At 37.2% G+C, this 26,286-nt stretch overlaps 2 protein-coding genes across 2 annotated transcripts; both read left to right on the forward strand.

Moving 5' to 3' along the window:
• The first annotated feature begins 9,232 nt into the window (after nt 1-9,232).
• On the forward strand, nt 9,233-10,645 carry LOC141707252 (uncharacterized). Its single transcript, XM_074510309.1, has one exon. It carries the CDS (start codon nt 9,233-9,235, stop codon nt 10,643-10,645), a length of 1,413 nt encoding a protein of 470 aa, XP_074366410.1.
• Nucleotides 10,646-10,648: 3 nt separating this feature from the next.
• On the forward strand, nt 10,649-11,425 carry LOC141707260 (uncharacterized). The gene has a single exon (XM_074510321.1). The coding sequence runs from the start codon at nt 10,649-10,651 to the stop codon at nt 11,423-11,425; it is 777 nt and encodes a 258-aa protein (XP_074366422.1).
• The last annotated feature ends 14,861 nt before the right edge of the window (nt 11,426-26,286 follow it).

Raw genomic sequence — 26,286 nt, forward strand, 5'->3', positions numbered from 1 at the left:
CTCGGCAACAGCCACTCGGGTCCTCAGTACATCCTGAACATAGCCGTGGGCTAACGAAGACTGCCTGTGGGCAGGGTCAAGAGGTGGTGAATCTGGAGCCGCTGGGGGTGCCTCCTCAGTCTGCCTAGGCTTGGAAGTATGGGTCTCTGAGCTGTCATCATAAGGGATTCAAGATAGTGGTGGAGGGGTAGGAGCTCTGACCACCGGAAGTGTGGGTAAAGGGGTACCAGCATACACTACCATAGGTCCGACACGCTCCTCAGCTACTGGGACCTCATCCGGGTCCTCCTCATCTGGAATAGCAATGACCTCTGTCTCTGACTCCTCTGAGGGGTCCTCCTCATCTGAAATAGCAATGACCTCCGTCTCTGACTCCTCTGAAGGGTCCTCCTCATCCTCCTCCATCTCAGGCTCCTCCTGATCCTCAACATCTAGCAGTGCCTCATCATGCTCACGCTCGAACATCTCAGGGTCCTCTATCTCAGGCGCCTACACATTAAACGAGCTAAGTTACTATCATGATACTTATAAGGGTTCTCGTAAGGGTTTTAATTGTCAGCACTACTTTAAGTCTTTAAGTAGTCCGACCATGAACTTGGAAAGAGTTCTTATTATCTTTGTGAGTTTGTTATTATATCGTCGCATCATCTCTGAGGTTTATAACGCTTAGCTCTGATACCATTTCTGTAACACCCTCAGATCCAGGGTCAAGGATCCGGGTCGTCACGGTCTTTCTTTCCACAATATCACTTCACTTAATTAATAATAAATAACCTTATGCTGTGACCCCACACTAACACACACCACAACCCGTTATAGTCTCAGAGATGAAATTGAAATAAGTACAAGTCCTTGAATCCACAATTAAAAGTTATTACAACCCAAAATGATTACTTGATAAATTTACAGTTAATTGCCATTATCTGCCTCAAGTTATAATTATACATAATTGATTCTCAAAAGTAGAATGCCTGATCTATCAATAGATTTACCTCTGCAGCTATAGCAGCTACAACATCAACGGGAAGACGCGGGACGCTTCCCACGCGCTTGCGCTGGGTCTGCTGGAGTCTGGCCATCTTTCCTAACTGTTGTTGTGTGATGAAGAAATAAAGCAAGAGTGAGCCTTACAGCTCGCAAGATAATATATAGTGATAACAATAATACAAGTATCTAAATGGATACTTACTAGAATCTTTTATCATGTGTAAGGTAATTACTTACTGGGTATAAGTTTTAAAAGAAGATGAAGTTACCAATTACTTCGCTACACTTATACCATTTTAGAATCTACTAGAACTACTACTGTTCCAAGTATAATAAGATTCAAGAGGTCATCCCATAGATGAGACCACAATAAAACTTGAAAATATTTGATCTTTGAAATATTTTGAAAGGAAATGAAGTTACGAGATACTTCATTCAATGGATACACCAATAAAACTGTTTGACCCTGTCAATGCTTCGGCAACCACCCATTAGTAGCCTTTCGATCGAAATGCTACGGGTAGTGTTGCAGAATTATCCAAATGGATGATGAACTCATTATGGGAGTTTGCCGCGCCAGGAAGACCACTTACGATGATCAGTCGTAGTAGTACAACCCCACCATTTTCTACATATAGAGGAGAACCTGTCGGATTTACTTGTCAACTGAACACTGAACTCCTAAGGAATGGACCACCTTAGCGGAACTTCCAGGCCATTTGGGCTAATATAATAAGGCTGGGCCGGCGCTACTCGACCACTTACGCCACTCCTAGTTCAGATGAAATCCATGACTCTGAAACGTAAAGCTCGTCCCCACTTTCCCCAAGTAGAAACTTGTTGATACGACTCCACCAAGAAGTCATATCTAGTTGGAAAGGAAAACTCACCGATATTTCCCAGGCGATGCCTGTTAATGGATTAACTTGTTCCAAGAATTTTACTTCCCGAGTGTTGGGTAAGTAATCAAAAACTCTTTTATCAAGACAACAACCTTGTTGCGAATATAAAATACAGCACAGAGCCGGATCCCTCCGGTTTTGAGCGAGTATTTAAATCCCCTTTTTAAAAGGAAGATCTTAAATATAAAAATAAGTTTTGGGATCCGCTCTAACTTTTGAAAATCATTTTAAAGACTTGAAAACACTTTAAAGAGTGTTTGGAATAATGCTGATTTAATAAAATAAATCAGTCTCAATATAAAGAAATATCTGAATATTATTATTTAAATAATATTCCCATAAAGGGTAATTGAGGTAAAAGTTGGAAAACTTATACTTGAAATGAATAGTAAATAATCAAAGATATACTTATACGAAAGTAATATCTTTATTTGAATATCAAAAGTAAGTTTGATTATCGAACATTATTCTTTAATAAATAAAGAATATTAATAAATAATAAGCGGAGTCATAATACCTCGAATGAATATTATAAATAATATTCATTAATAAAATAAAGGAGTCATACATCCTCAAATGAATATCCAAGTAATATTCAATAAATAATATAAGGGAGTCATAAGTCCTCGAATGAATATTGAAGATAATATTCATTAATAAAATAAAGTTATCGAATAAACCTTATTCGATTAATAGTTTTGAAAACTATTACCATATATATATAATATATATATATATATATAAAATCTACTCGGGATCCTCGACTCCCGGTTTTAGAAAATGCTTTCACCTTTGGGTCCCTATACTAAGGGTATATGCAAATTACCGCTATTCTCTAGCATAGGTATTATCAACTGAACCAACAGATATATATGGCAAGAATACGAAACAGGCATGCATATGTACCATATCACATGCTACAATATATCGCAAGAATTTGCTAATATAACCATCATGCATCTATTACAAGATAATGCATATACAAGTGTATACATCACAACAACAGTATAACGGGTAGAAAACTTGCCTGAGCGACTGAGGGTGATAAAAGGCTCGGGACGAGTCTGGTAACCTATAAACAACAAGTAAGTTGGAATTAAACCAAAGTCACTTGTAAATCTATACTTTAACTAACTTAGACTCTAACGCTTGTTTTCGCGCTTACTGATTCTCTTAAGTCACTCGAGTACCCTCGGCTCCACCATTTTTAATAATTTAACCATTACGAGTTTTAAGGCGATTCCTTCACGAGTGCCTTACCAACTGCCTAACACTCTTAAAATAATTGTTTCATACACTAATTAACCCTTTTTGGTCTTTAACCTATGTTTCAAAGTAAGGCGAGGGGAAAAGTTTCGTTCGCGAAACGCCGTTACTTAAAACGGTTGTTTCTCCTAAACCGTACATCGGAATCAAACGAACTACATATCAAAACGAAGCTCGTAACATGAACTATCTAAAGATGGCAATGGTCATAATCTAGCAGGGAGTTCTCGGGTCCAAATGTTATGAACAAAAGCAGTCTAAAGTAAATTGGACATTACGACGGCTATGTTTACGCGATTTCCCAAATTTAAACCAATTCAAAACAACCACAATTCAACCCCAATTCACAATCCAATCAAAACTCCATCCATATTACTTTAAAACAGCCCCAAATCAACTCATTATAATCAATTTACTTAATCCTAAAACTTGAATTTAAACTATACTACATTCTTTAATCAAATCATAAGATTTCAACATTCCAATCTTCACCATTCCAACCCAAACTCTTAAACAAACAAGTTTCAAGCTACTCTTTACTCTAACAACCAAAATCAACCTAATATACAAATTAAAGCTAGGGTTTGGAGATGATATACCTTCCTTGAAGTGGTGTGAGTAGCTAGGAAGCCTTAGGAAGCCTTGAGGAGTCTTAGGAAAGCTTGGATCTTAAAGGAAAAGCAAGAAAAATCAAGTTAAAAACCTTGAAATCACTATTCATTATCTTCTTCATTGATTTATTGGATAAGATAGAGAATGAATGGGATGCTTAAACTTATAATATAGCCATATCTATGCATAAGGAACACTAGGGAATTATCTTACCAATTTAGGAGGCTTGGATCTTGGATTTTGAAAATTCTTTCCTTTGAAATTGTAAAAAGCCGAGAGCAAGCTTTTGTTGAAGAGAAATAGATTTCTTTTGTTTTTATGAAATGATTTGTTTGGCTTGGTGGATGTAATTTTGTTTTTGTTTTGGTTAATTACCTTTTTAGCCTTAACTTTGTGTGGTTCTACTTCAACCACTTCTCCTTCCTTCCCATGTCATGCTTATGTCATGCTATGATGTCATCTTCCCCTCCTTGTCCTCTTCTCATTGGTTGGGTGACATCATCCTCTCTAATCCCTTTGATTAACTTCCTAATTGTTTGCCTAATGACCGCTGATCTGTTATACGGTTCGCTTAACTTTCGTTTTTGTTTATCATTTGAGGGATCATACCCGGGATCTTATTACTTAGGTTCCCTTAACCTTTCTCAATATATTATATTCCTTTTATGATCCTCTCTTATAATCCTTTAATTTAAATCCTTTTTATCCTATTATCTTATACTCAATTCTTTCCGTATCTAATGGATTTCCGGGAAAAATCAAAGTGTTCGGTATTGGATTCTGACGATCTTTACATACATATATATACCATGTAGAGTACTAATAAAATCTCAGAATATCCATAACAGAACCCCTACATAGTGTGGCATGAAAAGTTTTCTCATTCAGCTAAAACACTATTCATAAGAGTTACAAAAAGTTGAAAATTTTGGGGGTTATTACAGTCAGTGATGGAAGTGATGATGAAAGTGATCAAGAAACAGTGTCTGAGGATAATGCAGACAAATCTACCACCAATGAAGCACAAAACTCAACATATGTCGAGTTACAAAATGTTTCATCCGTCGGAAGGCAATCTGTGTTATCCGTCGGTAGACAACCTGCCTCATCCGTCAGTACTCAAAATTTACCATCCGTCGGGTTATCAAAAGAAGCAGGAAGTCAAGGCAGATCACCCATAGAAAGTACCCCTTTCTCAAATCAAAGATCCACAAACTCAGGGGGGTTTCTAACAATCAAAACTCAATCACATATCAGGACAACATTGAGGTCTCTTCATCTTGAGCTTATCTACCTCAACCAAGGAAATGGACAAAAGATCACCCCTTTGAACTGATTATTGGTGATATTTCTTCTAGAGTTCAAACCAGGAGAGCAACTCAAGAAGAATGTCTATACAGCAACTTTTTGTCAAAGGAAGAACCAAAGAAGGTAGAAGAAGCCTTGTTAGATCCTGATTGGATTTTAGCTATGCAGGAGGAGCTAAACCAATTTGAAAGGAATAAAGTATGGAAGCTGGTCCCCAAGCCCAAAGGAAAGAATCCAATAGACATCAAATGGGTATTCAGAAACAAGATGGATGAAAATGGTATAGTAGTAAGGAACAAAGCCAGATTGGTTGCTAAAGGCTATTGCCAGCAAGAAGGAATAGATTTTGATAAAACATTTGCTCCTGTTGCAAGACTTGAAGCCATCAGAATCTTCTTAGCCTATGCAGCCCATGCCAATTTCAAGGTCTATCAAATGGATGTCAAAAGTGCCTTTCTGAATGGAGATTTGGAGGAAGAAGTGTATGTTAGTCAACCTCCTGGCTTTGAAGATCCAAATTTTCCTGAATATGTCTATTATCTACTGAAAGCACTTTATGGATTGAAGCAAGCACCTAGAGCCTGGTATGACACTTTATCAAAGTTCCTTTTGGAAAATCACTTCATAAGAGGTACTGTTGAAAAAACTTTATTTTCTAGAAATGTTAATGGCTCTAGCATACTTGTTCAAATTTATGTAGATGATATTATTTTTGGCTCTACAGATGAGAAACTTTGTAAAAAGTTTGCCAAACTGATGCAAAGTAAGTATGAAATGAGTATGATGGGAGAACTAACTTACTTTCTTGGTTTACAAGTTAAGCAAGTTAGTGATGGAATATTCATTAGTCAAACTAAATATATTTTTGATCTTTTAAAGAAGTTTGATCTAATGGATTGCACATCTGCATAAACTCCCATGGCCACTGCAACTAAGCTTGAACTAAACACTACTGAAAAGTCTGTGGATATTTCAAACTATAGAGGCATGGTTGGCTCACTTCTGTACTTAACAGCTAGTAGGCCAGATATAATGTTTGCTATATGTTTATGTGCTAGATTTCAGGCTGATCCTAGAGAGTCTCACTTGATAGCCATTAAGAGAATTTTCAGATATCTCAAGGGAACACCAAAATTTGGCATTTGGTATCCTAGAGATTCTGGTTTTGATCTAACTGCTTATTCAGATGCAGATTATGCAGGTTGCAGAATTGACAGAAAAAGCACAACAGGAACTTGTCAATTTCTAGGAAACAAGCTTGTGTCCTGGTTCAGTAAAAAGCAAAATTCAGTTTCTACTTCTACAGCGGAAGCTGAATATATTGCTGCTGGCAGTTGCTGTGCACATATTTTATGGATGAAAAATCAATTGCTAGACTATGGTTTGCAAGTTGAGAGGATTCCTATTTTCTGTGATAACACAAGTGCAATTGCCATCACTGAAAATCCAGTGCAACATTCAAGGACAAAGCACATAGACATCAAGTATCATTTCATAAGGGAACATGTAATGAATGGTACTGTAGAGTTACATTTTGTTCCAAGTGAGAAGCAACTTGCAGATATATTCACCAAGCCACTGGATGAATCCACATTTTCTAGGTTGGTAAGTGAGTTAGGTATGCTTAATTACTCTTGAATCTATCTGAGTTATTTTGCAAGTTGAAATGTAGCCAGAAATTTAACTGATTTTTTAGTCATGGATGAAATTTTGGCTGTGTCAAAATTTGCATCTCGACGGATGACCATTATCCATCGAGTTAAGTCATCCGTCGATATACAATGTGCAAATAAAAATCAATTACTTGTCTGGAATCTTTTAAAACTCGATGGATAACAGTTTATCCTCATCCGTCGAAGTGTCTAAATCTTAACCGTTAATTCCCTGAACATTATCCATCGAGTATACTTACAGTTTGTAAGCATTACACGACGGATAATGGGTGGAATTTTTACAGTTTATTTTTAAACGACTAATTTAGGCAATTTCTATTGGGTAATTTATTTTTTTTTATTATTTTCATCCGTTGTTTTTGAGGGAGTATAAAAGCTTATTTCATTCCTATTATTTTCTTTTATCATTCTCAAATTCAACTGCTTTTATTTTATTCTCTCTCAAGCAATATCCTCTTTCTCTTCAAGCTTTTATTCTCTAACAATGGCACCTGTAGTAAAGATCATGTCTCAGACTGGGTTCATTTATGAGAAGAACAACTTCACTGCTTTGGTCAATAAGGGTATTCAGCAATCAGAAGACTATCACAAGATGATGGACTTCGTGAAGAACTGCAAGTTAAGTTATGCCATGCTTGAATCACCCACAATTTACTGTGAAGTTGTTGAAGAGATGTGGACCACTGCAATCTACAATTCTACTGACAAAACCATCACTCTAACTATCAAAGGTAATGAGTTCTTATTAATAGTGATGTGATAAAAGCATGTTTCAAAATTCCTGATGATAATATGACTTCACCACACACTGACACTGATATTATCAACATGCTTAATTCCATGCATTATGCACTTCCTACTAATAAGCTAAGTGAGATTAGAAGATTAGGTCTTAGGAAGGAATGGAGTTTCATGTGTGATGTTGTGACTAAAGTTTTCTCTGGAAAAGTCAGTAATTTTGATTATGTGAACATTTCCATGCTTAACATGCTATACATGCTAGTTACAGATAAATTTTACAATTTCAGTGACCTTGTATTGTATGAGTTAGGTTTTAAACTAGGTGAGTTAGCCAAAAGGGGAAAGAATGTATATTATGCTAGATTTTTCATGATATTGGCTAACCATCTTTATCAAGAGATTGTACTTGAGAACCCAAACAACAAATTAGCTTGTTGGGTTCAAGAGAGAAGAATTATTGCAAATTTGAACAGAGCCAACCATCATAGGGATGTGCCAATGTTCTACTTTCCTGTAATGCAGACACCTCAGGTAAGTGAGGTAAGTTCATCCATACCCTCAACTATTCTAATCTCCTCAATTTCTTTGAGTTCCGGAGTAGCTATGGCAACTGTGACAATGACCAAACAGTTGCCTACCAAAGCTGCTAAAACAACTATAATTTCCAAATCCAAGTCAAAGAAAACCCCCTCTGGTATCTCTCAAAAGGTACCAGTTGAAAAATCTACCAAAGCTAAAGAGGGGAGTGTGAAGGAGGGCCAGTTAGGTGAGGGAAGGGGTGAACATCAAAGAAACCCCAAGGATAAGGTTGGAGAGTTGAGTGAATCCCAGCCCAGCCATACTGCAGTTTCCCAACCATTGATACAAGGAACGCGGTACGGTCCCGAGAATCGCGAATCAAATAGTTCGTCCCGGAACACAGTTCGTTTCCGTCTCAGATCGCCGGAATTCGTGTTTGGTTCGTCATTTCCGGCGACCTATCCGACGACCCATGTGTTATTCCACCCCGCAACCCATCCCGTCGGTCATCACCGGAGAACTTCCTTGGCTGATCTGTTATGAGAGACCAAAGAGCAGAAAGGAAGAAAGAAGAGGATAGATTAAAGAAGAGGAGAAAGAAGTGGGATGACGAAGCGATATGTATACATACATGCGTGTACCTATATGAATGTATGTGGACTATATGCAATCTTCATTTATTAATCATTTTAGTAAAAAAAATTGTACAATAATAAGTTATTTAATTTTAAAGTTGTAAGGCACCTTATTCTAAAAAACAAGCTGTAACACACTTGTATAGAAAATTGATTTAATTTGACACTAATAGATTGACAAAATAACTAAAAAAAATTCAAATAAACAATAAAAAATTAAAAATTAAAAATGTTTAAAATTATTACTTTTAGTCTACTAATTAGACTCTTATTTTATATTTATTAAAATAATATAGTATTTGAATATTAAATAAAATTCTCTATATTACATTTTAGTATTTATATTTTTAATTTTTTTATTTATGAAACACTCATATTTACTTATAAATAATTTTATCCAAACACCTAAACAGCTTATATGATATATTTTATCGACACATTTTCTAATTTAAAGCACAAAATTTTAAATGAATATAAAAAGAACATCAAAGAGAATTTCTAAGGTCATCACATTAACGTAACCCATATTTCCTATATATACACTTTATACATACATCTTCTCTTATTCCAACCAAAATATACTACAGTAATGGCTTTTGGCAAAAAAAACACAAGGCAAAGAGATGAAACACAATCCACAGAGTGGGAGCAATCTCAGAATCAAGCATCAAACGAAGATTTTATTGATCTTGAAGTTGAAACTCAACCACTAGAAAATACAAGTGAGGAGAATCATTCACAAATTCATAAAAAGCCTCTGTTAGATGAAGTTACAATGGTGGAAGCACAGAAAGGAAAAAATGCAGGAGGAACAAAAAGGTGGAAATGCAACCACTATAAGAAAAGCTATAGCAGTTCATATACAAGGATACATCACCACTTTTTTGGTGCTCCAGTGGGTGTCAAAGCCGAAATCGCTCGCTACACGGTGATATTAACAAATCGGACACTACTACAACAACTAAAAAAGAAAGTTGAAGAAGCTGAGAAAACTGGTATCTCTCCCTCACTAACAAAGTCTACTGTTAACAACAAACTTACAGGCATAAGTAATAACCCTATTGAGAAGGCCTTTGGTGCTATTGAGCGGCATGATGTTGATATTGGAATAGTACGATTCTTATGTGCAAATGGGATTCCGTTTAATGTTCTTAGAAGTCCAGAGATGGCCTTAATGACGAATGCAATCAAAAATGCTCCTAAAGACTACAAACATCCTTCTGCTGATAGAGCCAGGACATCACTACTTGATGATTGTAAGCGTGTAATTGAAAAAGAGTGTGTTCCGATCAGTGATACTTGGACGATGCAGGGTACTTCCATAATCTCTGATGGGTGGACAAACATTAAAAAAAAATCACTGATCAATGTTTTTGCATCCAACAGTCGTGGCTCCATGTTTCTCTATGCCGAAGATTTTTCAGATGTGGAAAAAACCAGAAAAGAAATCTCCAACTTCCTACTCAAAGCAATTGACGAAGTGGGCTCTTCCAATCATCTGCAAGTAATCACAGATAATGCAGAAAACTGTAAAGCTGCCGGAAAGGAAATCGAAAAGGTACATAAACACATCTTTTGGTCCCCATGTGTTGTACATACCTTGAATCTGATATTTAAAGATTTTGCTGTTGTGTTTCCATGGATAAATGATACCTACATAAGAGGAAAAAATATTGTCAAGTATTTTATAAATCATTCTCATGCTCACTCTATTTTTCGAAATCATTCTGGACTTCAGTTGTTAAAAGTTGCAAAAACAAGATTTGGGTCACATCATATGTTATTGAAGAGGCTAACACAATGCAGAGAAGCATTAGTTACTACTGTTTTTGTTCGAGCTTGGAAGGATTGGTTGAATTCTGGTGATGAACGAACAAAGGAGTTGGGCAGAGAAGTTACAACGGCAATAAAAGATGAAGTGTTTTGGGATGAAATTGATAATATCTTGGCTATTACTAAGCCAATATACCGAATGATTAAATTTGCTGATGGGGAAGGATAAAAAATGGGAGATATATACGAAAATATGGATTGTATGATTGGGGAGATTAGCGAGGTAATGAAAAATAATAAACATGAAATTGATCATGAGAAAATGAACGAGATTATGTTTTCCAGGTGGGAAAAAATGAATATCCCAGTGCATTGTTTGGGATTTGCTCTCAATCCATATTATTATGATACCAATTACTTGCAATTTCCTGCCCCCGGTGGGGAACCTAGGCGAGCTCCAAATTGTGATCGAGAGGTTGTCCAAGGAGTGCTTAAAGCTTTTGATAAGATTGGAGAAGATGAAGAGGAAAGAAGGGTGTTACGTCATCAATTGGCTAGTTTTCAAGGTAAGGAAGGTATGTTTAGATCACTTGCGGCGAAAATTGATGCTGTGACAATGAGTCCTATATCATGGTGGTCTACCTATGGGGCTGAAACACCACAATTATCGGAAATAGCTATTAAAATCTTGTCGCAGCCTATAAGCAGCTCTTCTGCTGAAAGGGTGTGGAGCACATATTCTTACATTCACAACATAAAAATGAATCGGCTTAATTCTGTGAGGGCAGACAAATTGGTGTATATTCATACCAATATCAGGCTCATTTCTCATTTCACATCAAGTTATAAGGAAGGTCCATATAGAAAATGGGATATTGATGTGGAGAACTCGTATTTAGAAGATTCAATGGCTAAGCTCGATGAACTAAGATCGAAGGATGATGGGATTGAAGAAAAGAGTGAGACTCTTGTGATATCTGCTTCCAAGAGAAAGAGATATTCAGACTAGTTAAAGTCTGATTTTTTTTTATTTATGGCTTATAATCTCTATGTAGTGTGACTAGTATGATTGTATCACTAAGTTATGAAATCTGAATTTTGATCTTTTAACTTTAAAGTAAATTGCCTGAAGCATGCTATTTTAAATCTTTGTATATGAATTTATTTTTTTTAAAGTAAAATTATGAAATTTAAATGTTTGATTTCTTTGACATTTGTTGTAGCAATATTAAAATAAATTGTACCCGTACGTTCCCTCGTCCCCGTGCGTTCCCTCGTCCCGGGTTCATCCAAAACAACCTTCCGCGTATCCGAATTCGTACCGCATCTCGAATCGAATCGCGTACCACGTAACATTGTTCCCAACAAACTGCAGTGCTTAAAAAGGACAAAAGCTCACTTCTAGCTGCATCCTCCCAAAAGGATGTGGCTATTGAACAAAGCTCTCAGCCAAGAGCACAGGCCAAAAGGGTTAGGGACACAAGCTCACCCCAAACTTACACAAGAAAGAAGAAATCCAAAACAACCGGGGATGCACAGGGCACACACACAGTGCAAACTGGTGCTAAAGACACAGTCCCTGCACTTTCTCAAATTCAGATTGATGTGGCTCCAATAAATGTGCAGTCACAGCCAAAATCTCTTATAATAGAAACCTCTGGAACACCATACTCACCAACAAACTCTCTCGAAGTGGATATGATAAACACTTCAATTCCTGATTCCCCTTCTTTAACTCTGTTGGGGAAGCCAAAATCTAGTGCAAGTGAGCATCATCTTTTAGATGATTTGTTGGCTCACTTGCCAATTCTTTCAGATACTATTGTGACATCTGTGCCTTAAATAACTTCAATCAACACAGAGTCAACAATAGTTTCTCTTCCCACCACATTCATTTCTACTCTCTCGATGGATATTGCTCATCCGTCGAGTAGTGGTTGTATCCCGATGGATAAGCTTAACAGCAGTTATCCGTCGGATAGCTTTACCACTCACCCGATGGATATCACTTATCCGTCGAGTGTCTCTGCACAACTTCAAACTTTAATTATTTCTAGTGCAGAAGATTTAGTGGTAATACAGTCACTCTTAGGACTGAGAGAGGAGAGTGCTTTGAGTGAGAGGCTGGGTTGCTCCCAGGCAAAAGGAGAGGAAAAGAGTGAATCTCAGCAATCCATTTATTCAGGATTGGAAAAAGTGAGTGAGAGGAGTCCCACCTTAGTAGGTGAAGGTGAGGGTGTGAGGGTGGGGAGCCAGGGTGAGACCCTGATGCAACAAAAGAGAGATTATGAGAGAAAGGCAGGTATAGGCGAAATAAGGATGGATCCAGCCATTGCTAGTGAGTCAATGATTGTGGATGATGCTGAAAAGGGAAGATAATTTCAGCAACATTATAAAGCTGAAATTGATAACATTTCCTTGGATGCTGACACTTTTACTCATCTTGTGTCAACCTATCAATTGTTGGCTGCTCAGGGCAATGTGGAGGCAGAACAGACTTTGAATTTAGTACACACCTCAGAATCTCTTCAAAGAGATAAAGCTGCTGTCAATAGGATGCCTTCTCAAGCTGGTGAGCCATTTGAAGAATTTGGAGTAAATTCTAATGATGATGACTCTGTTTTTTTGGATGGAAGCATGAACTTAGGGGGTGATGAAGGCCCAAGTTCTGTTTTAAATTTACCTGGATGGGCATAGACAAAGGAATTTACACCAGGACAATTTGATGTGTCTTTGGTCAAGCAAGTGGTGGCTATTCAAAAGGCCCTTCAGGAGACTTCAGATGCTGGTACCAAGGCTATTCTTCAAGCTCACCTAGACTCTCTACATCTCATGAAGATCCAGCACTTAAGACAGAATATGAGTGTGGATGAACTAAAAAGAGATATAGCTGACTTGAAGACATACAATTCTGAGAAGCTGGATTTAGCAATGCCATATGGTACCATGCAAGATCTACTACTAAGATTGAGGAGAGAATTAGACTCTGAAAAGAAGCTAGCCAAGCTGGAAAACAGAGTTCAAGTTATTGAGAATTCAGTGGCTATCCTTCTTCAAAATCAACCGACTGAGACAAATCTTCTCATGCAAATGGCTAAAGCACAAGGCCTAACTCCTCAACTTGATGATAACAAAAAGGGGGAAAGAGAATCAAGTAAGGGGGATAAAGGACCAACTGAGGGGGAGAAACTTCAAGTACAAATCAGCAAAGTAATTGTACCTTCAATTACAATCTCCAAGCCAACAGTTGCAGATGGTATAGATCTAATCAAAGCAGCAGCAGCAAATTTGAAAGTTGCTGAAAAAGGAAAGTTGAGTTTGATCAACTGGAATAAGATTGATGAGGAGATACAGAAAAAGTTTGAACTAGTCAAGGAGCCAGTTCAGTCAGCCATCCATCACTCTCATGTCAAGCCAATTAGTGTGAATGAGATGAGCATGAACTATCTGGAAAAAGGACAATCTTCCTGCATCAAGTCTACAAAGGCTGAAACAATTCTTAAACCAAGGGAAAATTATCCAAAGTCATCTTGGAAGAACCCTATGGACACTATGTATGAGACACCCAAGCCTGATGAAAAGAAGCTTCTGTCAAGATCTATTGTCTTCTATAAAGATCCAGCTGATTCAGCTTCAAAAAGGAGAATTGCTAAGATATTCAGAAATGGAAAGGAAATTTGTGTGGTAGCTGGACATTCACAGTTTGCTCAAGCAAAGAAAGAAGAAAAAGCTAGATTAAAGCAGGAAAAGAGGCAAGTTGCTCTAGATGCAAAGAAGATTAAACAAAAGAAAGAACAGATTGCTATCTTGGCCAAGCTACAGGCTGTGAATTCTTCTCAACAAATTCCCTCTCAAACATCTGAAGCTGCTGAATCAAAGAAAAAGATTGAAGAACAGAAGAAATCCCCAAGGAAGAAAGAATTGGCTAGAAGAACAAAAAGGAAACTGGATGTTGTTGACAAAGAATTGGAAGATCAATTTCCTAAGGAATCCACACCAGCTACAACTCAAGCATCAAAACCCTCTATGGTATTTGAAGACATAAGGGTGGTGGATCCCTACAGGAACATATATGGTGAACCTATTGTGCCAAAGGATGAGCCAATAGAGTGGGATAACATACCAATTCCTGACTTCAACTTACCAATCCTTAGCAAGCCAAAAAGGACAAAGTCAAGGGAAGTCAAGAAAGTGAAGCTGTCACCTCTCAAATCCAAGTCAGTAGTTAAAGTTCAACCCAAGGTCAACAGGGGAGACTACTTGTACTTGTGTGACATCAAAGAATTTTCAGATCTAAACCTTTATCTGGATGAACAGGATGAAGTAAGGGCAATTGATGCATACAGAAACCTACCTGAAAGGTTGGTGTTCAAGTACAAAGGAGGAAGGGAGATTCAGTGGCCACTTCACAGGATTCTTCAAGAAAGCCAAGCTGTGCTGATTAAAGTCTATTCATCCTTCAAGAAAAACTTTGGGTTCAATGTAACTGCAAGAAGACTAGTATTGAAGAAGATTGAAGAGCTGAGGAGTGTTAGAGCTAAAGATGCATTCCCAAAGACTCTAATCATCCCATACACAGGGAGAAGAGTGCATCTAAGGCCCTACTGGCTGATGGAATTCATGGATGACAAGGGTGTGAGAAGATTCTTCAGATTAGAAGACCAACTGAGTATCTCTAGCAATGAGACTCTCTTGGAAATGCAAGAAAAGCTAGATCTCTCAGAATCTGATGAACTAGAATTCCACAGGCAGCTCCAGAATCAAATTGAAGAAAATAACAGAAAGCTTGGAAGAAGATCCAGACCTTCAAGGAACTAGAAAAAATCTGCTCAGGCTAGCAGAGCATCTTGAATTGACTGTGAGCCAAACCTTGCACATTTTAATTAATTGAAGCACTTTCAGTTTATCTACTTATCTTTAAAGATATATGTTCAGGATGTTTTGTTATCATCAAGTATCTCTTAATTTATGGCTACAATTCCAGTAGACATAAATTGGGGGAGATTGTTGTGCATATGTTGTGTACTTGATGATTTCATAAAACAAAACATCTAAGTAGATTTTACTTAGTGAAATTATGTAGCAGTCGACGGATAAGAATTATAGTCCCGACGGATAACTCATTATAGTCCCGACGGATGATTAACTTATTATCCATCGAGTGAGTAGCTTATGTAATAATAAGTTTGTAGCACAGTTATGTATGCACCTTTGTATAGAATCTGTAGTAGCATATAAGTCATGTTGACTTTAACTAGATATGCAGAATAGGTTGATTAATTGTACATAATTGATGTCTTGTAATTCTGCATAAGTGAAATAGAGTCAAGTGCCAAAAGAGCTACCGACGGATGATTAACAAAGCCATCGACGGATGATCAAATGACTATCAACGGATGTTTAATATAGCAGTCGACGGATGATCAATTAAACCATCAACGGATGTTCTGAAAGTCGACGGATGATCATATGAAGAATTCAAACAGCAGTTGAATAGTGAAAGCTGACACACAGCCGTCGAGATGTATACAAACACACTGTGGAAGCCCATTAACTGAGTAATAGAGGACGAAAAGCAGCAAAGCTTAAGACTGTTAGATTTTATATTTGTTCAGTCTTTTTAACTTTGTAATCTTGGTATTATATAAACCAAGAGAGTAGCAAATAGAAAAAAAAAACTGAGATAGCTGAGAAACACAAAAATAGGGAAATCTTTGTAAGCATAATCTTTAGCATTTCCTGTATTCTCAGTAGTTCCATTTGTAAGCAGCTGTGAGCATTTCTGCACACAGAGTCCTCTCAATATATTATATATATCTCTGGTGGAATTGTTTAAATCCACCATAAAGTTTTTAAAGTCTCTTGTTTTTAATTACTTATGTTTTGATTCAATCAAGTTTACATTCCGCATTGTGCTAATCAAAACAAATATATCTATAATCGAGTTGAAAATTTTTATTTCATGAAAAAGGTTTAAGAATTCCATTCAACCCCCCTTCTGTAATTCTTGCTATATTGTTAAGGGACTAACAAAAACCATATCTGAAAGTTTAAGTTCACATATCATGGAACAACTTCCAATCATTAGATTTTAGGATTATCATCAAGAATATAATAAAATTATGATCTAAAATCTAATTTTCTAGCATGTATTTGTAACTAAAAGTCCATTAGAAACTTGAACTAATATATGTGTGTCAGTGTGTGCTTGTTTTAAATTCTCAACATCTCCCTGTTTTGAATGCTCAGCAGCCCGGACTTAAAATATCACTACAGGAGTCTCCCCAAGGCTAAAATTAGAATGACTACTGGTGTGGTCTCCTACCACTTCAACAAAGGCCTGTTGCTGCTTCTCATCTAAACACTGTCATTAACCTAAATAAATAAAATTCTAATGTTTTGATTCTGAGAGTCTTTTCAAGCATGACAAGTGATAAGTTAATAGTTTACAAAGTAAAAGTGATAAATTCAAATAAATATATGTACATACTCTTTTTTTTGCCACGAAAAGTTAAGATTTATGTTACGACCGACATTTTGTGTAATATTATTTATGAACCTTGTATAATATTAGAGCTGATTATAAATATACTTAATGATTGTACGTTTATGTGAATGGAATTTGCTGCATTATAAGTTGCTTTATGTAGAATATAAATTTTTTAAAGCAAGAGTTTTATTATTTGCCTTTATTTTTGATTTATAAGGAATATTCTATACCTTGGAAAATTTTCTTTTAAAAATTATTTCATTCATAAATTTCAAAAGTGATCTCATAAAATTTTTAAAAATCCAAGTTATTTTCTGATACAACTTTTATAATTTTCGAATCATTAATTTTATTTATAAAAATTATTCTTTAAAACTAATTATTTATTTAATTTGTATTTTACTCTTTTGCCCATGCATGTAAATCACTTCTAATTCAACTCAAGGGCACTAGAGTCAATAACCACCCCACTAACCACTCCTACCAAGGCCACTTTACTAGAATGCCCTTGCATGCAAATTTGTTTTCAAGAAGAGAAGGGAGGAAAGGGTAAAAGCACACTCCACTAACCAATTTGCATAAGTGTAATGATTTAACCTCAATCAAACTCACACTCAACCACATTCACTTCACTCCAACTCATCTCTTTTTTTTCTCTCTTCCCCCTCCCTCTCTTTGCTCTCGGCCGAAGCCCCCTCCCCACTCCCTTCCATCATTTTTCCATCCCATTTCTCATCTTCCCTAGTGTAATTCTCCCACCTATATTTATTTTATATACTTCCCAAGAGTTTTGTGAATGGGAGATGAAGTTTCATGGTTGCATGTATAGCTTTTGTGTGATCTCCAAAGAGAAACTCTTGATTCTTGTGAATTTAAGAGCTCTCTATGAGATACATTTCATATATGTTTTAAAAAAGTGTTTTATGGATAAACATTGGATTAAAAACCTTTGCATGCTACTGAAATTTCACTATATAATCATCTTTAGCCATGCATGCTAGTTTTAAGATGTTAATATGATGATCAACCATGTTGTGTATGCTACTCTTCTCGAAATCATGTTTTCATGTTTAAAAGTCTATAAATTCGAATTATTTGTGCTTGAAATAGATTGTTTCCATGATATATTGCTTAATAATAGTTAAGAGAAGATACATTTCATGATTACTAAGGTTGGATAATATGTTCAAGTCAAATTTACAAGAATATAAACTCCATGTTTATCCGAACCCTTGTTAAGTGTTTTCCATGCGTTGCATGTTGTATTTTTATTTGCATGTCGGTGTTCTAGGGCATGGATGATCTCCACTCCTGTTGAGGCACTATTTTAGGATGTTGATGCACTAGTTTTGCTTTGGTAAAGGTTGGATTCTTGGTTAATAAGTGGGAGTTAAGGTGGAAAGGGTTTGGTTAGTGTTTGCATTTTTTCAGAATTTTGCACTAGTTTGTGGGGAAGTTTTGATTGGGCATTTGTTGTGCACTTTGAGGCCCAAGCCACCAGAAGCTAGCACTAGGAGTATATAATAGGTTTTAGGTGCTTTTTAGAGGTTTGTAAGACGTTTGGTTAGGTGCACGAGTGGAATCACAAAATCTGTCCAGCAGGGGACAGTTTTGCAACTTAGAAATGGGAAGATTTGACCATGTCATAGGTAGTCCCTCATTAAGCCCTGTTGGGCCTTAGTTAGAGGGAGTGTCAGAGGAGTGTTTCCAGCCATAGTTCATAGGGTTGGAGTTAGATTAATTTGTCACAAGTTAGTTCAAGTCAGGACCTTTTCTGCCCTGAAAAACAAGGGAACCATGGACTTTAAGCTTAGGCCTAGGGAGGCCCAAGCTAGGCCCTTGAGCCACATCAAGTTTTGCAGTTGACTTATGATCAGAAGAGTCTAGTGTAGAATTTTTGGAGGTAAACTTGTAGTGTAAGAGTGTCTAATGCACCCAAGAAACCATAGATGTCATTCTGAAATTTACCATAGTAAGCACCTTCACTTACCACATAGTTTTAGAGCACTTATGAGTGAGGCTTAGGTTGACCACTATAGTTGCAAGATAGCATAAAGCCATTAGAGTGAAAGGCCCAAGTGAGGGTCAATAGGATTTGGATGGTTTAGTAAAGGCACATCGAGTTAGGAGGCCAAAAATTGGAGATTTTGTCTAGTTTAGCGATCAAGTGATCTAAGTTGTGGAGCGAGATCATCCAAGACTAGTGTTGCAATATGGTGTGTGTGATATTATTTGGTACTTAAATATGGTATGTGAGTATATGTAGCTATGTTTACTATTATGTTTTTAAGGTGATTATAAATTGCGTGCATATAGGCCTAAGTGCCATTTGTGTTTAATTTCGGGTTGTAAATAGGCTGAGTTGGTGAGAATATATTATAATGAGGTTATTATTAATTGTGTAGGATCTCGAGACAAGGGTAAACTTGCCATAAAGGTCGAGTAAAGCTTCCATTTGCTCCTACTTGCCAGTCCAGTCCAGTTCAGCCTTCTCAAGGCAAGTGATTCAACCTGCTTTTTAGTTTACACTGCGAATGTGTGATAACTAGTTCCTATATATATGATGCGAGCATCCTGATTTATCTTGTCATACCTGAACCAAGTGATTCTCAAATTTATCTTCGTATTATATAGAAATGCTATGAACCCTCAAGTATTTATTGCAAGTAGACCAAAAGTCATACCATGCTAGTATACCAAAGTAATTGTGATGCAAGGATAAAATAGAGATTCGTTATAATACTTTATTAATCATTTTGATTAACATGCTATTGATTCCTGAGATATCTTGATATTGCACCCTGATACTTTAATTCAACTCTTTCAAGAACCTCAATAGAAACTTTATCTTGATACCTAAAAGCTAGTCATTCCTTAAAGTCGTTCATGATTGTTTGAAAACCCTATCCTTACCCTAAAGCTTGATACCCTGTTATACTTTGAGCTGATGATCACTTCCTTTTTATTTTAACACCTATATCATACCTGGAACCAGTAATGCTTATCTTCTTGATATTTTAATACCAATACCTTATCTGAAACTATTGCTTTAAGCCTAGTCTTATTATCCAATAACCTTACTAAATCTCCTTGTCAAAATCCTTGTAAATAGAAACCGTTCAATTACCCTGATAGAGTAAAGTCTAGTGTATCATGACCCTGAGATTTAATGGACATATTTCCAGTGTTTCAAAGTTGATCTATAATCCCTTGATAAAGATGTTTACTGTTTAAGAAATTTATTATCAATGGGCATCAGTTTTCGAAATGATTAAAAATTTGGATTTTTAGTCCCAAAGGGGGATAAATGTTTTCTTTAAATAGTGGATCTGGACTGAGACGCAAGTCCTTTCCACACTTAAATTGTACGCTTAAAATTTGCCTAGGGATCCCATTAATGTTTTAAAACCCAGCGAGGTTTGGGATTACTTCGCGGCTGATCACCGGCTGTAATCCGTAGCGTCATAAAATGGTTTTTGATTAAGAAATGATTTTGGAAATGTTTTGATATAAACAAATGATGCCATCACCCAAAAGTTCATCTCTTATTATTATTAGCTCTATCTTTACATTGTTATTCTTTTAAATATATCTTGATTTATGTTTTGTACCGTATTGTTTAGCACTTGTTGAGCATTTGGCTCACTACTTTCTTTCACCTTGATATTACAGCTAGCAGGTATGGTTAGATTCAAGTAGATAGCGCGTAAGACTTGTGATGTCGATTCGTATGTTCGAGCTCAGGTAGTTAGTGATTTTGTGTGTGAGGACTCGATATTGGAATCAGGTTGTAATAGTTAATAGTGTTGGGTTGTTCCAAACCCTAAACTATAAGGTCTTGGATTCGGTTGTATTTACTTTCTTTTATCTATTGTAATAGTTTTATATTATGTATTGTTAAGTTGGGGGTGTGACAGGTTTTAGTATCAGAACTACGGTTTAGAGTCCCTGGACAGCCTAAATAGGTTATTGGATAATGTATAAGTTATAGATATTATGCGAGAGAGTAGGTTAAGTAAATTTATTATTAATACTCCTCTTATATATCTATGTATGGTTTGTCAACAAAGGGCGCACTCCTCGTCATCCTCTGGGTCGGACGATACTATTGCTTTCTCCGTGTATGCTGAGTTGAGGTGCGAGTTTGACATGCTTCAGGGAAAGTACGACCGACTGATAGACCGATTGAAGAATGTGTATCCGGACAGCCGAAACTATGAAGGGAAGCCTAAGGTGCAGATGACTGCGAGACTTGAGACTTTGGTTCAGTACGTCAACACTAAGCTTGAGGAGATGCCATTGCACCGAGACCGTACCAGCCAGTATATCATCCAGATGGTGGCGGATGAGCTCCAGAGTATTGTGAAGACGCTTCGAGAAGAGAAGACTACCAAACCCCGTTCTGATGGAGTGGAGCCTTAGTTCTTTCCATTATCTACCTTTCATGTTGTTGTATTATCGGACTATGTAGAACTCCCTATTGTTCCTTTAAATAAGCATGTTATTCCTAAATTCAGACCTTATTCTAATCTTGATGTATTGTGACCTTAAATTTCAATGCACTATCGTTCTGTTTGCTTTCAATTGTTCATTTTACGCCTTTATATGCATCACCCTATTTGGTTAATTTGAAACTTGACCTCATATGTGAATAAGAATGCCATGCGACACCCTCGAATTATTTCATTATTCATACCTGTTTTGACGTAACTCTTATTTCAGGATCATGCCACCCAAAAAGAAGAACCCAACAACCACATCTACCACAGATCCAAATATTCTTCGATAACTGGAAACCTTAAAATAGCAAATAAATGCTATATCTCAATAACAACTAACTCTTCAACAACAATTTGAAAACCAAGATAACCGTGAACCACACCAACCACCTGATCCACCCGTACCACCTCGACAAGTTGTTACTTTCAAGGCTTTTCAGAATGTAAATCCACCTGCATTTCATGATACCACTGATCCAATAATAGAAAACACATGGATTAAGGAAATGGAAAGAGCTTTTGAATTGGTACAGTTAGGGAACAGTTAGAAGACACCATATGCAACTTACTATCTAAAGGGCGAAGTCATCTATTGGTGGGATTCGGTAAAAGCTATGGAAGCAAATCAGCAAGTTTCTTGGGAAAGATTTAAAAAGTTATTTCTGGAAAAGTATTACCCTAAGTACATGCAGAATCAGATGGAGCTTAAATTTCTTGAATTGAAGCAAGGGAGTATATCTGTACTGGAGTATGAGAAGAAGTTCACAGAATTATTAAGGTTTGTGACAAAGTATACCAGCAGTGAGGAGGAAAAAGCAAAGAGATTCCAACAAGGATTAGAGTTTTGGATCAGAGATAGAGTGGCTATGTTTGAGCTTGATACTTATGCAGGCATAGTACAGAATGCTGCTCTGATTGAGAGTAATGGGATGCAGTTAAGGAAGGAAAGGGATAACAAGAAGAGAAAGGTTCCATTTTATGGAGAAAAGTCTGAAGCCGGAAATTCACAAGACAGGAATATGAAGAAGATTGGATTCCAGAAAGGCAGAAATTTTCAAAAGAAGGGAAATTTGATCAAAAGACAAGAATCAAAGAAAAACAACCAGGCAAGCCAAGGACAAGTTAGAGAAAACAGATTTCAGAGACCAGAATGCAAGCATTGTGGAAGAAGGCACCCCGGAGTGTGTAATAAACTGAGCATGACATGCTATAGGTGCAACCAGAAGGGACATTTGGCAAACGAGTGTAAGATGCCGAAGCCGGGAGTTACATGCTACAAGTGTGGAAAGACTGGACATATAGCTAGGGAGTGCAAGTCAACCGGACCAGTCAAAGCTCTGATGAACGTGGTAAGTACCAGTGCAAGCGTGCCAGCTGAGGTATTGGCCTTACCTCCACCACCTACAACAACTCCGCAAGCAACAACAAGGACATTTGATTTAAAAATGAAGGACGTTGTTCAGAACTCTGAGGTGATAGCAGGTACACTTTTACTAAATAATGTCGAAGCTAAAGTATTGATTGATTCGGGAGCGACGAGATCTTTCAAATCAGAAACTTTTGTTGATAAACTTCAATGTGATAAAATGGTTATGAACGAGGTAGTAAATGTGGTAATTGCAAACCAAGAGAAGATTCATGTGAGTCAACTCTGTCCGAAGTATGAGATTGATATTTCGGGGTATAAATTTTCAGCCGACTTGATACTCTTCAAGTTGGGAGAGTTTGATATAATTTTAGGTATGGATTGGTTAGGGAAGAATAATGCCCGGATTAATTGTAAGTCCAAGAAGGTGTATTTAAAGACGAAGAGTGGAGAGAAAGTAGTATTTAAGGGACAGAGGCAAGAACAACTATTTCTTACAATTGTTCAGGCTAAGAAGTTACTTAGGAAAGGTTGCGAGTCGTTCCTAGCTTATGTAGTGGATTCATAAAAGGACAACCCCAGCTTAGAAGATATTCCCGTAGTTAACGAATTCCCAGATGTGTTTCCAGACGAACTACCAGGCTTACCGCCAGATCGACAAATCGAGTTCGAGATCAACCTTGCTCTGAGCACAGAACCAGTTTCGAAGGCCCCATATAGGATGGCACCACCAGAAATGAAAGAGTTGGTGAGTCAGCTACAAGATTTGTTGTAAAAGGGAGTGATACGGCCAAGTACGTCGCCATGGGGAGCACCTGTTCTGTTCGTAAAGAAGAAATATGGAAATATGTGGTTATGTATAGATTATCGGGAGTTGAATAAGATGACGATTAAGAACCGTTACCGCTACCAAGAATAGATGACCTATTTGATCAGCTGAAAGGAGCAAAGTGCTTTTCAAAGATTGACTTGAGATCAGGATACCATCAATTAAAGATCAAAGAAGAAGATATTCCAAAGACATCATTCAGGACCAGATACGAACATTATGAATTCTTAGTAATGCCTTTCGGATTGACTAACGCCCCGGCAGCATTTATGGATCTGATGAATCGGGTATTTTAAAAGTATTTGGACAAGTTCGTAGTGGTGTTCATTGATGACATCCTTATTTATTCAAAGTCGGAAGAAGAACATAAGCAGCATATATGGATAGCATTGGAGATACTCCGACAAGAGAAGTTGTATGCCAAGTTTTCTAAATGTGAGTTTTGGTTAAAGGAAGTTCAATTTTTGGGACACGTCATTGGAGATGAAGGAGTTAAAGTAGATCCGGCAAAGATTGAGGCGATTATGAGTTGGGAGAGGCCAAAGACACCTACGGAAGTGCGAAGTTTTCTAGGATTAGCAGGATATTATAGAAGATTTATCAAAGATTTCTCAAAAATCGCCATGCCATTGACTAAGTTAACCAGGAAGAATCAGAAGTTCGAATGGAATGCAGAATGTGAGGATAGATTTCAAGAGTTAAAGCAGAGGTTGGTAACAGCTCTGGTGTTAGTACTACCAGACGACCAAGGAAACTTTTGTGATTTTCAGTGATGCTTCACATAAAGGATTGGGCTGTGTGCTAATGCAACACAATAAGGTGATCACGTATGCGTCAAGACAGTTAAAACTGCATGAATTGAAGTACCCTACGCATGACTTGGAGCTAGCCTCTATAGTATTCGCACTTAAGATTTGGAGACATTACCTCTACGGAGAAAAGTGTGAGATCTACACAGATCACAAGAGTTTAAAGTATATTTTCACTCAGAAGGAGCTCAATATGATGCAAAGGAGATGGTTGGAATTGATTAAGGACTATGATTGCTCGATAAATTATCTTCCGGGAAAGGCAAACGTTGTAGCCGATGCTTTGAGTAGAAAGGAAATATTGAATATGATAGCAACACCAAAAGAATTGTCTGAAGAGATTAAGAGATTTGAATTGGAACTTTGTGATTGTGGAATAGTTGAAGAAGTTTGTCGTGCAATGACTTTTCAGCCAACATTATTGGAAAAGATAAGGAAATGTCAGGAAGAAGTAATGAAGAAAGAAAAAAATCAACTAACTGGAGAAGAGTTTGGTACTCAAAAGGATGAGCAAGGTATACTAAGGTTTTCCTCAAGAATTTGGATTCCTCATGTACCTAAATTGAAGAACGAGATTTTGCAAGAAGCCCACAATTCAAGATTTTCAATCCATCCGGGAAGCACCAAGATGTATCGAGACTTGAAGCAGAACTTTTGGTGGCCAAATATGAAGCGAGAAGTGGCAGAATGGGTTGCGAAGTGTTATACTTATCAGAAAGTGAAGGCAGAATATCAACGACCAAGCGGATTAATTCAGCCCCTGAAGATTCCAGAATGGAAATGGGAAAATATTGCTATGGACTTTATAATGGGACTACCGCGAACGAAATCCGAACAGGACACTATATGGGTTATAGTTGATTGCCTCACGAAGTCGTCGGATTTTCTTCCAATTAATGAGAAGTCATCATTGGACAGATTGGTTCATCTGTATGTGTGTGAAATCGTACTAAGACATGGAGTACCCGTATCGATAGTTTCAGACAGAGATCCCCGATTTAACTCGAGATTCTGGAAGCAATTTCAAGAGAGTCTTGGCACGAAGCTGAACATGAGTACGGCGTATCACCCGCAGAATGATGGTCAGAGCGAAAGGACAATTCAAACAATTGAAGACATGTTGCGCAGTTGTGCAATTGAAACTGCAGGAAGTTGGGACGACCACTTCCTATTAGTAGAATTCTCCTATAACAACAATTATCATTCCAGTATTGGCATTCCACCATACGAAGCTTTATACGGACGGAAATGTAGATCACCGACAAGTCGGGATTGAAGGGTTTTTAGCACATAAATGCAACGAAAACGTAAATTTAAATCTTAAAAAACGAAACCCTCCACAGGATCCATACGAAAAATAATATTTAATTCGTAGTTCAGTATGTTTACCTTAAGAAGCTTTACGTTAATGGAAAGATGGAGGTCTTTATAGCGATCCAAGAACGATGAACAGAAATATAACACCCCCAAATCCGGGGTCGGGGATCCGGGTTGTCACGAGTTCCATTTCCCTTAATAACACCCAATCTTAATAAATAATCTACTACTCTGTATTGTGACCCCACAATAAACACACACACCACAAGTTATAGTCTCAGAGATGAACACTCAAAAATAACACAAGTTCTTATATTCCACAATTATAAACCGTTACACCTTAAAAAGGTTCTGAATAAATTTACATATTCCTTGCCATTATTATAATTCATATTATACATAAGTCTGGTTCATCAATAGTTGAAAACCTAGCCTATTGGTAGCTCCTACCTCAGCTACGGCGGCATCAACGCTTCCAGAAGACTGCGGAATGTTTTCTAACCGCTTGCGAATCGGGAGCTTGGTCCTGTTCATCTTTTCTATCTGTTGTTGTGTGATGA

Source organism: Apium graveolens, chromosome 1, assembly GCF_009905375.1.
Source record: "Apium graveolens cultivar Ventura chromosome 1, ASM990537v1, whole genome shotgun sequence".
Classification (NCBI taxonomy): Eukaryota; Viridiplantae; Streptophyta; class Magnoliopsida; order Apiales; family Apiaceae; genus Apium; species Apium graveolens.